A 12,027-nucleotide genomic window follows, 5' to 3' on the forward strand; every position below is an offset into this window, starting at 1 on the left:
CAGCCGGGAGACGACGGCGTCAGCGGTCGGCGACGCTCACTCAACGTGCGCTCCTTGTCATTGAGCTGCATACTTTGACAGAGTGCTTGCTCGGGCCCTCACTAGGCTGCTGGCAGATATGATGGCACTTCTTGTGAGCTTTTCTGAAAGGGGTTTAGGTGGTCATGACATCTAAGCCGGAGTACCTGACATGTGTAGTGCGAATATGCAGGAGGAGGAAGCTATCGAGGCGGCTGCGCAGGACGCGGTGACGGCCGAGCTGCAGAAGCGAGCGGCTGCGCGCGCGTCCTGGCAGGCGGCGGCGCGGCGCTCGGCGCTCGACTGGCTGCGCCACCCGGTGCCCGCCGGCACTGCCGAGTTTGTCAACGAGTGGCTGGCCGTCCTGCATGACGCACTCACTGCCCTCCACCCGCCTGCCGCCGATCCCGGCGGCGGCAACGGTGCCGCGGCGGCCGGGAACCTGCCGGGCGCGGCCGCCCCACCAGACGGGCAGGGCGCGCCGGCTGCCGCTGCGGTGCCACCTGGCATGGCGCCTGATCAGGCGCTGGATCCTGCGCTCGCCAGCATCGCGGATGGCTACCCGTCAGATGACGACGGTGCCGGCAGCGTGATCACCCTTGCGGGCGAGGTGCCTCCGATCGGAGCGGCGCTTGGAGACTCGACTCTGGCGAACGGCGGCCTTGCTCCAGCTGCGCCGGCCGAGGATGGCGGCGGTTTGGCAGTTGGGCCGCTGCGCAGGGCGGACCCGGCTGCTCTGGCAGAGGCCCTGGATGCGCTCCGGGAGCTGACCTCCCTGCATGTCACGCTGCCCCTGCTGGCTTCGACAGAGATCCTGCCGACCCTGAAACGCCTTGCTGCCCACCCGGTATGTCCTCGTCCTTATGTCTTCGTCCTTACTCTTGCCTTTAAGATGTGTTACATGCGGGACTCTCACCTCACAATCTTGCAAGGTAGTGGATATTGATGGTGCATACATACCACTTGAATACAAAGTGATATGCAGTGGCCGCTGACGCAGGAGCCGGCGCTAGGGAGCATGGCAAGGACGGCGCTGCAGAACTGGGTGCGGGTGTGCGGGCACCAGCTGCGCGTCCTGCTGGACCCCCACTTTGTGGAGGACCCCCGGCGCGAGGCGCAGGCCGTGCTCAAGGCGGCTGCCGACCGCATCGGCGCGGCCCGGCGCGGCCGCGAAAAGCCGGCCAGCTCTGCCACTCCCAGCCTCGGCACCCATCTGCAGCCGGCACCAGCCGTTGCTGCGCAGGATATGCCTTCCAGCCTCCCAGAGGCTTCTGCTGCAGGGGAGTCGATCGCTGGCCCCACGAACGAGGCTGCTGGCGCAAGTGTCACCGCCCCGATAGCGCTGCCGAGCGCTCTGAGCCTGCCTGCGCTGAGCATGCCCGAGGGCCCGCCGCCTAGCGGCTCTGCCCCGCAACACATCCTCGCCTTGCTGCAGGAACATGCCGGTGTGTCTTCCTTGCTCCTCCACTGCTGCATCTGCTCTGCCACTTCACCTTCTTGTCGCTCGTAATGCATTGTGGTACTGTGAAACTTCTGGCCAGTGCTGAATATAATGGATGCTTTGTTTGCAGAGCGGTTGGCAGGAGGGAGCCAATCGAATCAGCCCATCACACCGGGCGCGCTGCTGAGCCATGTGCTGGCAAACAACCCTGCCTTCACGCCTCCTCTCTCGGCGAATGACAATGAGCGTCGCCGTCTGGAGTTCCCCACTCCTGCCGGCATCTCCCTCGGTACATGAGCACTGCCAGTCTGTTCTACCTGCTCACTTCTCACTGGATTTACACAGCATTCAAGGGCAATGCAGCAGTCGTCTTTTTAGTTTATATCTAATGCACTGTAATGAACATAATTGGTTCCATCACCTTCGGATTTGTAAAGGCTGTGTGTGTGGCATGGATGATTTATGAGTGTGTGTTGTGCTTCAGGCGCCCTTCAAGCGCTTTCGCAGAACCTGCTGTCACCGGGGGCCGGTGTCAGAGGCGTCGCAGGCCCTTCTGCTGCAATCGTGCCGGACAGCGCGGCGGATGCAGTTGCTGCCGAGATCGCGCAGGCAGTGCCCATGGATGTGGATGTGCCCGCCAATCAGGTGCGCGCATCAGCGCAGTCTCTGGCAGTCAGCTCGAAAATTTTCATAAAAAAACTTGGAGAGCAAGGGATGTGCTTGCGCAGAGCATTTGCTGTACATGGCATGCATGCATCGCGCATCAGTGGCCGTGTCTGCTACCTGAACACAATGATGCTGTGCAGGCGCCTGGTGTAGTAACGGAGAGGGCGAGCGCGCCTTGGTCCAACCGCGGCGGCAGCCGGCTGCGCATGACGACGGGAGGGCACGCTGCCGCACCAGCGCCCCCCGACGCTGGTCCCTCCATCAAAGTCAGCGGCACTGCGCGGCAGCGCGTCGCTGGCCCCAAGGTGCCTCTCTCATGTCCCCCGCCCCTCCTGATCAGCCTTGCTGAGGAAACCCACAGCCTTAAACACTTTTATCTGGCAGCGCACGTGCATAGCAGGAAGCCGCCTTTTGCTTCCTCTGACAGCTTCCTGACGGTAGGTTCTCAGCTGGTTCCAATCTGCTGCATGTGTACAAGGCAGTCTGTCACTTGCTTAGGCTTGCTAAGTACAGGAAGTGTGGAGTTAGCATGTTGTTTGGAGAGTAAGCAAGTAACACCGTTTGTGGTGGCAGGATGGGGCGGGGCCGTCGGAGGGGTCGAGGAGGAAGAAGCGTAAGCGCGGCAGCGGCGGGGAGCTGAAGGAGTTGGGCTTGACGAGCGATGATGATAGCGATGACAACGAGTGGGGGACCTCCGACGACGGCGAGGACTCCGAGGGAGAGGCCGACTTCGAGGAGGACGGCGTGGCAGGCCCCATGGGTGCGACCCTCATGCCATCTTTCTCCATCAGTATTGCATTGGAATCATCTTTCTCCCTTTCAAACTAGTTCCCCATGCTGCAGAGGGATGGGAATTCAAAAGGAAATTGAGCCAGGCCTGTCTGCACATCCTAGCATGTTATGGAGGTAGCTGCCCCATACAGAGCTCATTTGCTGCCTTGAGGCCCAAAGGGCTACACAGAGATGTGCGTGGGGCCGAGTGATGCTGTAAGGTCCAGTGACATGCAAAGAATCATGTGTGGGGGCAAGGGGTGCAGCGAGCAAAGTTGAGAGGCGTTTATATTGTGCGCAGGGATGGCGGTGTCGTTTCTGGCGCGGCAGAAGGGGCGGCTGGCGGCGAGCAAGCAGCGGCGTGTGGCCCATGTGTGCGGGCAGGCTGTGGAGGGAACCCTGGCGCGCCTGGCCGCCGCCGGGCTCGACACGGCCGCCCTGCCGTGCGCCCCTGTCTGCATCTTTCCGAGTGGCTCTAGATGCTACAATGCTTGCGTTCTGTAATATTTTGCGACGTGAGCCAGAATGTCTTGTTGCACTCTGATGATCACGAGACAGCCTGACATGCGCCCCTGTTGGGTCATTCTGACTGGCTTCAATTGCTACCTGACTGGCATTAATGGTACCGAAGCTGCTGCACTCTTCAGATCATCTTGAGCAAATTTTCCTTCCCTGTAGCAGATTTACTCTTGTGCTGTGGAGAATATGGAACCGTCTCAGGCGTCAGCTGCTACCAGCTGCCAGCATAAGTGTTCTGAAGCAGTGGGGCATCAGTTTCTGGCAAGCTAATGGAGTATGGGCGAATTGCAGGGGTGTGAGGTTGGCGTGTGAGGCGGTGAAGGCAGCGGCAGCAAAGCTGAGCCGCCAGGCAGAACCGCAGGCAAATCAGAAGGCTAAGAGGGACACGGAGCAGGCTCTGCAGCACCTTGCAGAAGCTGTTGAGGCTCTGCAGTGATATGCAGCAATATCCACAGGAGATTCGGGCTGAAAGATTGCGAGTGCATGCGCACATATTGCTAGAGATCTCTAGATGTCATTCTATTGCGAGCAGTTCTGCTATTCGGTATCTATGAATAAATCTGCATGGTATATATTCAGATTGAATGTTGTGGCAATGTAATCCCAGTATCAATCGTTGCCTCTACATGTAAGAGCTGTGAAATTCAAAATTTGGTGTGCCATTCATTCCATCGCTACTGGGAATCCAATTCTATATCTGCATCTATGTTCACACCGTGAGGCAGCCATTTCTCCTGCTTTGGCGCTTGCAATGCCTAAATGTGTTGCATTTTCCCTTCTCTGAATTAAGCTTACAGCTTTTTGCATCTGTGGGTATGAGCAGCATCATCACCGCAGCATCACGTGGGTCTTTATTTCATTTGGCCATATATGGGGCCGCTGGGCAGGGCTGAGACTGGCACAGGATTATACATGTCCTCCTTGACTCTCCTCCACTGACCCTCTACTTTCACATCATGCAGCTGCACCTGTGCATGCGGTGATGACGACTCCTGCACGTGTTGCATGTTGATGATCAGAATCTGACTTCTATCTCTGGAAAGAGAGCATTTAGCGCACACGAATATCAATGCTTGAATGCTCTGGTCCTGGCGAAGTTGAGCACTCCATGGCTGGCTTACCTCCATATAAAAGCTCTTTCCATCCCTATTGCTGCTCCTAGCAAACATGTCTCTCGCAAGTGCATCGTCATCCGTCAGAGCCAAGGCATCGTCCAAATCCATCTGGTATGGTTTTGTCCGCACGAGGCGCCGGTCCTTGACGATTTCATCAAGGACTAGGCAGTACGAACCCACAAAGAAGTCCGCGGCAGCCACAAACGCAAGCACCAATGCCCCTATGTGGAACTGCAGTCATAGCACAGAAGACCATCTGTCACAAACAGACATTTAGAGTATAGCAATGAACCTTTTCATTGTTCCCAACATGTGATTTCTGTGAGTGGGTGTCATGTGTCAGAAAAGCCCACCTCATGGGCCATTATGTAAAAGCAGAGGACAGTGAGGGTCAGGGACATGACCACACTGCTGAAGTACTTCATCCATTTGTCAACCTTCTCAGCTTTCTCATGTCGAGCGCAGCATCTGGTGAACCACAGGACCTTCACATAGCCCTCTTGCAAGGCTGAGGGATCTTTTCTCCTCCTGACCTGCGTGATGCTTACAAATTTTGCCTCCCTGCTCTGACATCAATGTTATGATGTGAGCAGTGCTTTCTCCCATCTGGGCAGGTTGTAAGATAGCCCAAAGGCCTCTCACCAGGGGCACGGTGTCTGCAATAACTTCCAGGATCCTGAGGACCACTATGAACGCATATAATCCCTCCACCGATTCTCTAGATGACATGTCTCCTCCAGTGATGATTAGAAGCCCCACGCCCAGTACTGTAGTACCAATGTTCAGTCCGAGTTTCGTCCATTTGTACCATCTGTCATAGCATGGTGTGTCTGGTCGACCTGCAGTGCATTGCTCCCTCATATGAGCTCAATTTCTGGTACACTAAAAGATCCAGGAGCGTCCAGAAAGCATCTATTTCGAGCATCTGACTCGGATGGATTCAAAGGTCTAATATATCATTGTATACGAAGTGACAATCGATTTGAAACATATTGACAGGGCTGTCGCACGTCCATCCCTTGACTCTGACCAGGAGAGAAAACACACCAGTCGCTGCGTTGAGATAAAACTCGGTTGCCATATTCAATTGATATCGAAGATTAAGTGTTATAAGAGCTCCTTGCAGCGTGGTGGACACAAGTTGCCTGTTGAAATGTGCTGCAGCCGTGTGACCTATAAATAGTAACGCATCGCCAGACGGCGGCGTTCCTTGGTTCCTTCAATGCATGCGATGGATCTTCCTTCTTCTCTTTCAGCGTCCAACGACTTGATGTTTTAGTTGAATTTCACGAATCTGCAATTGGTGGATACGCATCGTACAAATTGCCTGTAGCGGTATCTCTAGCCAAAAGATTAGAGAATGAACACTTCCATCTAGCTGTTGGATTAAAGGTGCAGTCACTGAAGTTGAGGGGGGGTCATCTAATTCGATGTTCGAATAAATTGAAGAGCAGCTGGTGTATCATCACGCTCACGAGCATCAAATACTTTCACGCCCAAGGAAACGATGGCCCCCATTTGCACATTCACTGGAATGCAAAGAGTCCATTCCAGTGCAATTTTTCACAGCCGTTTCCTATGCGTCCTGAAAGGAACTCGACTACATATAGCTGAGACCGTAGCTCCTCAAAGGGCTCGCATATACAAGTCAGGCGTGGTAGCGGCTGCTCCTGGAAAGGTGGGCTCAGAACACCGAAATCAAGTGTGAGACCACCTTAATTTTTCGATAGCTATCTGAGATCAAGGCTCGTACAGGTCGATGTCCTTCTAGTGGGAGGGGGTGGAAGGGAGCATGCTCTGGCTTGGAAGCTGACACAGTCACCCCTGTGTGACACCCTTTTCTGTGCCCCGGGCAATCCTGGCATTTCCAGGGAACAGAGCGTGACATCTCTGGCATTGGACGTAGAGAACCAGGAAGAGGTAGAGATGCATGCCCCCAACTGCATGAATAGGCCATTTCCATGCAGAATGTTGAATGTTCAGCATGTCCTCAATGACTGGGACAATCTGGCCGTTTATACCTGTCCTGATGACTCACATCGGTGATCCAGGTTGTGAGATGGTGCAAAGACCAGGACATTGGCTTGGTGTTGGTTGGCCCAGAAGCACCACTGGTCAGCGGACTGATCGATGCACTCAAAGCGGGGGGGATCAGGCAAGCCCTGCATGCAACTTCTTTGGAACCCAGCGGCACTCCATATATTGTCAAGGCAGCTGCATGCAAGCTGAAAAAAAATGTCGCTTTTGATATTGAATGAAAGGTGTGGTTTGATCAGGGCATTTGGGCCCAGCGCTGCAGCAGCCCAGCTTGAGGGGTCAAAGAAGTTTCTAAAGGTATGACTATGTTCACAAGGCTTGTCTGCTGCCGTCCAAGAGAGGATGCCTCTTTAGAACGGCCCTTCAGAAGTGACGCATGTCAACTGCTTGTTTTGCTGCCTGCAGGACTTATGCAGAGATTTTGACATCCCCACGGGCAGCTATGAGGCCTTCACAGAGCCAGAGGCAGCCAAGGAGTACATCAGGGCAAGGGGGGCGCCCATTGTGGTGAAAGCAGACGGTCTGGCTGCAGGCAAGGGGGTTGTTGTGGCGCAAAGTGTGGATGAGGCGCTGGCAGCCGTTGATGACATGCTCGTCAACAGGAAATTTGGCGAGGCCGGTGCGTGGATCGCTCCTGCTTATCTGCTTGCGAATTGAAGACGTGGTGGTCTTGGTCAACAATGCTCCAGCAGCATGGGTACTTAATAAGTTTTGGGAGCCGTTGCATTTTTTGGATTTGAACTACCCTTGTTGCTCATTAAACTCGGTTGATGGCACAGGGAATGAGATTGTTGTGGAGGAATTCCTGGACGGGGAGGAGGCCTCGTTCTTTGCTCTTGTGGATGGCGAGACATGCATTGCACTGGCGTCTGCACAGGTGAAGCTGCCTGCCAGCCATGATGACATATGCAGTATTTGCATGTTATTGATTGGCCGTTCATTCGATGCGTGTATCTCGAGCAAGGTACTAATTGAGGAAAAGCTGTACAGGATCACAAAGCGGTAGGGGAGGGAGACACAGGGCCCAACACAGGCGGCATGGGAGCTTACTCACCGGCACCTGTTGTCACGTCCTCTGTAGAGTCGCAAGTAGCTTTGCATCTTTCCCCTTTGCACTCTTGAAGCTACACTGTGTTGCATGGACACATAACATAAACTGTGCGCATTTTCAGAAGTGGTCTTCAGCTAATGAAATCGTGGGGTTTTCCAGGTCATGGATGAGATTGTGCAGAGGACTGCGAGTGCCATGGTCAAGAAGGGGGTTCCCTTCACCGGTGTTCTCTTTGCGGGGCTCATGATCAAAGACGGCCGGGTGAGCGCAGGATGCTGCACCACATCCTATATCCCCAAAAGTGCGACAATGAGAAGCAGCACCACTACAGGATGGCAGCGAAAAGTTGCCGGGGCACTCACAAGTGAAAGATGTCATGCAGGCGAGGTTACTGGAGCACAATGTGCGGTTTGGAGACCCGGAGTGCCAGTGCCTGATGATGCGGCTGCAGAGTGATCTGCTGGAAGTGCTGCTGGCTGCGGCTGAGGGCAAGCTGGCAGGCACTCATTTGCAGTGGTCACCCGAGACTGCCCTCACGGTGAGCAGCACTGCAATTGTCGTAACTTGAGGAATTTGGGGCCTTCATTCCATCTCTTATCTCAGGAAAAAGTGATTGGCAGAAGATTGCCGTCAATAGCCCAGCATGGGCGATACAGATCCCTTCCTTCAGCTGGTGTCTGATGCTTAGGTGGTTTGCTCGAGACAGGAGGCAAGCACCGTTGACGGGTGCATGTGACGCCATGAATTGAAGGCAAGGATGGGTGCGTTGCAGGTTGTCATGGCGGCTCGTGGGTACCCAGGCAGCTACACAAAGGGCACTGCCATCCGCAACCTGGACAATGTCAGCACTGCAAAGGCAAGCATTCCCAGAACATGCTTGGCATTGTGGCGTTTCACTTATCTTCAAGTTGATGGCGGATGGGGGTCCTCAGAGCAAATGCTGGCAGCAAAGGGGATGATGACACCATGCAGGTGTTCCATGCTGGGACGAGCAGCAATGATGCTGGCGAGGTGGTGGCCACTGGCGGCCGAGTGCTGGGGGTGACTGCCACGAGTGCTGATGTGGAAGAGGCCCAAAAGAAAGCCTACCAGGTACATTCTGTCAAATGCGCTGTCTGCAGAGTGTCTTCCTTTTGTATTGTGACCGTTGTGCGTAAAAGCCTTGTCCGGAGAGAGGGAGGACACAGGGAGACAACTAGCATTCAAAGGGGGGTCTTCAAAGGAGTGAGAAAGTTGGCATTCAAACAATTTTGTTTCGCAGGCTGTGGATGCAATCGACTGGCCTGAAGGCTTCTGCAGGCGTGACATTGGTTGGAGAGCAGTTGCAAGGACGAAACAATGACACAATGAAGTGTGACAGCGTCAGGCCTTTGTGCACAATAGTCGCTGAGTCCTGGCTAATTGTGTATAGAATCCCAGCCAATTGCAATGTAAGCCAACATGATTTCTTTACCCTTGTACAATTTCATTTAATGAAAAGTGCAGGAAAGGAAACCTCAACGCATCTACCTTGCTAGCTTCTTTTCTACAGTGCCCATAATCCATGTTAGGACAAGCAGCACTCTCTCAATTGCAAGCATGGCATCAGTGTTCCCGCTGCTGCCTGCATCCTCTGCTCCCTTGAGGGACCCCACAGTTTGCAACCCTGCCACTCTGAGTGGCTTCAGGCAATCCTCCATCACTCCTTTCAGCGCTCCCTTCTCCATTATCCCTGCTCCATCAGTGTCCACCCCTCACAATCGGCTGTCCTTTCTAGGCCAGTGTAATCCTACAAGACCTCCAAGAATGTTCCATCTGGAAACTTGTAATGGACTCTTTGGACTCATTTGAGAGCTTTTGACACCCAATTTGGCAGACAGGCGGCGTTACAGCTTCACAGTGGCAGCAAAAAATTACCTGGCATGCACCCACTGTTGCTGGCGCGGAGCAGCAGCAGCATGTAGAGGTTGAGGGCGGCGGAGATGGGCTCTGCGTTGCGCATGAGGCCTGAGGGCTCGTGCCAGCCGTGGGACCCATGCGGCTCCAGCCAGCCGCGGATGAGCGGCAGCAGTGCAGGCTCCAGCTCTCGCCACCCTTGCTGCATCTCTGTCCTAGCAATTTCACAATCAGCGCTGTTCGCACACACACCACATGGACAGCTTTTCTGCAAGATCTTTGCCGCAGGTATCACAAGATTTGTCACAGGATGCACTGATCAGAAAGCGAGACTGACAAAACAGTGGTTTAAAGCTCACCCAGTGAGGGTGCATCCTCGTCAGGCTTTGGCCAGAGCGCCTGCGCGTCGTGGGCCACCCTGTTGATGACCAGTGCAGACACTCCAGGGTGGCCCTCTTCGAACAATGTCTCCGCAGCCGCCAGCCGCGCTGTCACCTGCGATGTTAGGCGCTGTCTTATATGCCCCTCTGGTTGCTTCAAGTAGAATGCTGCCACAAATTTCCCGACAAAACACTTGTAATATATGCCTGAATACTGAGTGCTCTATTGTAGCGGTGAGCAGAGAAAGGGGGCAGGGGGCAGGAAGACTGACTGTGAGAGCACTGAGCACTGCGTCGGCGGAGTAGTGCGCAGCATTGCGCACGGGCTGCAGCGGGTTGCCGGCCATGGTGGTGGTCAACGCCTGCAGCAGCTGCCGCACGCCGCCGCCGAATCCCGCGCTGGCCGTCCCCGCCCGGCATGCTGCCGCCGCTGCAATCTGCAGCCCTTTCATGGCCAGCGCCTCCGACTGCGCAACATACCATCACATATTCTCTCAGCATCCCTGCAGTGGGTTCACAGTGAACTTACTTTGGCTGTACAAGACCGATTCAATGGACCGAGCTTCTTCCGCAAGCATCAACCACAAGACACTGGTAATCTGCATAGCCAGCTTTCCCAGAGGGCTTGAGTGCAGCAGGAGGGAGCAAACGACGTGTGCCACAATTAATTAGCACGGGCTGGGGGACGCGACACACCCTGATTTGACCAGCTGCGTCAAGAAGAAACGGAGTGGAGCGCTCAGCCTGGGACAGCAGACTGGCCGGATCATCCAACACCTGCAATCGCGTCGTGATCCCTTCCCGAACCAGCGCTGCATGCGTGAGCAGATGCTCTCCCAAAGCCACCTCCTCCGCCTCCCACAAGGCACTTGTCTCCGCTTCGTTCTCGCTTCCAACATTATCCTGGTTGCCCTCACTGCTGAGCTCCCTCAATGCTGCAGCCGCGGCCTCAAGGACGCGCAGTGCAGCTGCCGCCGGCTCTGCTGCTGGGGCCGTGTCCCCAAAGATGGCCCGCCTTTGGTGCGACGCCAGGGTGGAGAGGGCAAAGGCGTCCGCGGGGATACTGATCTGAGCCATGCAGGCGCAGCAACGGTGCAAGAAGGTGCACAGCATCGCTGTAGCTCTGCTCTGCACTGTTCCTGGCCACTTTTTGATGACCGGTGGAAGCGCCAAAGCAAAGGCTGCCAGGCTGTTGGCGAACTGCACGTGTGCGCCCTGTGCTGCATGGCTGCCATGCTCTTGACGATCACTGCTAGATTGGCTGCCATGTCTCTCCGCCACATCAGCAGGAAGTTCAGGCGCGATTGTGTCAGCTGCCGTTTGGCTGTTGCCCCCGCCAGAGCCACTGTTGTGAGTTGCTGATGCTGAAATCACCGGTGCCTCGCTCGGGGCTGGCACTGCGTCACTGTGTGCGCGCCTGGCCAGCTTGAGCACCAGCACCAAGCAATCCTCCAGCATCTGACACTGCGACCGCTGCAGACCTCCCAGTGCATCCACCAGCGCCCCCATGAGCATGGCATCACTCCTCTGCCAGTCATGCTCCTCATCCCTGCAAAGCAGCCAAACTCAATGTGCACCCAACTTGGTTTTCCTTGAGGGTCCTTCAGGAAGATTGGCAATGGCCAGCGAGTGTAGAACACCATTGATGGGAGAAGTACCGGGGCCTGTCGTCCAGAGCAGCCAGGAGAAGCACAATGACCTCCCGCGCGGTGCACCTTTCCGTGATGATCCCAGCAAGACGCTGGAAGCTCTCGTGGCACGTCTGTGAGACGTGAGAGCAGTTTAGGAGAGGGCTGAAGACCTCGAACAGGATGCTGTCCATGACTGTGAAGCCCTCAGGCGAGTCAAAGCACGAGATCACAAAGTCCAGAAGAGCTTCGCAATTCTTGCTGTTCCCTGATCTAGCTGCATCCATGGCAAGTTCGGCAAGCTTTTCTGCGTAGAGGCACCTCTCTCCATCCCCACTGGTTTCTTGACAAGCGCTCCGGAATGACACTTGAAGGGCGCACAGATCAGTGTTGGATCCTCCTGCAGATCCCATGGATCCTACAAGGCAAAGAAATGACAGAGCACAGCGAACTGTTCAACTAATCGGCTAGTACTGATGCCGAAGTAGTTGCCTTCCAAGACTCGGCTGTCGTGTCCATCGTAACT

General features: G+C 55.2%; 2 protein-coding genes across 2 annotated transcripts; one reads left to right on the forward strand and one right to left on the reverse strand.

Annotated features, from left to right (window-relative positions):
• Positions 1 to 6,037: 6,037 nt before the first annotated feature.
• On the forward strand, positions 6,038 to 8,960 carry COCSUDRAFT_36993 (phosphoribosylamine--glycine ligase; the record flags this gene model as incomplete). The annotated part of the gene is made up of 12 exons (XM_005646782.1): positions 6,038 to 6,208; positions 6,286 to 6,450; positions 6,582 to 6,685; positions 6,807 to 6,864; positions 6,973 to 7,186; positions 7,347 to 7,444; positions 7,558 to 7,656; positions 7,778 to 7,879; positions 8,001 to 8,156; positions 8,391 to 8,474; positions 8,591 to 8,710; positions 8,880 to 8,960. The coding sequence occupies 12 exons, from the start codon at positions 6,038 to 6,040 to the stop codon at positions 8,958 to 8,960; spliced, it is 1,452 nt and encodes a 483-aa protein (XP_005646839.1).
• An 89-nt stretch (positions 8,961 to 9,049) lies between these two features.
• Positions 9,050 to 11,788, reverse strand: COCSUDRAFT_66551 (hypothetical protein; the record flags this gene model as incomplete). Its single annotated transcript, XM_005646783.1, has 7 exons — positions 9,050 to 9,329; positions 9,515 to 9,703; positions 9,853 to 9,988; positions 10,146 to 10,340; positions 10,681 to 10,941; positions 11,248 to 11,422; positions 11,532 to 11,788. 7 exons carry the CDS (start codon positions 11,786 to 11,788, stop codon positions 9,124 to 9,126), a joined length of 1,419 nt encoding a protein of 472 aa, XP_005646840.1. The 3' UTR covers positions 9,050 to 9,123.
• Positions 11,789 to 12,027: the final 239 nt, after the last annotated feature.

This window comes from Coccomyxa subellipsoidea (assembly GCF_000258705.1).
Source record: "Coccomyxa subellipsoidea C-169, whole genome shotgun sequence".
Lineage (NCBI taxonomy): Eukaryota > Viridiplantae > Chlorophyta > Trebouxiophyceae > Coccomyxaceae > Coccomyxa > Coccomyxa subellipsoidea.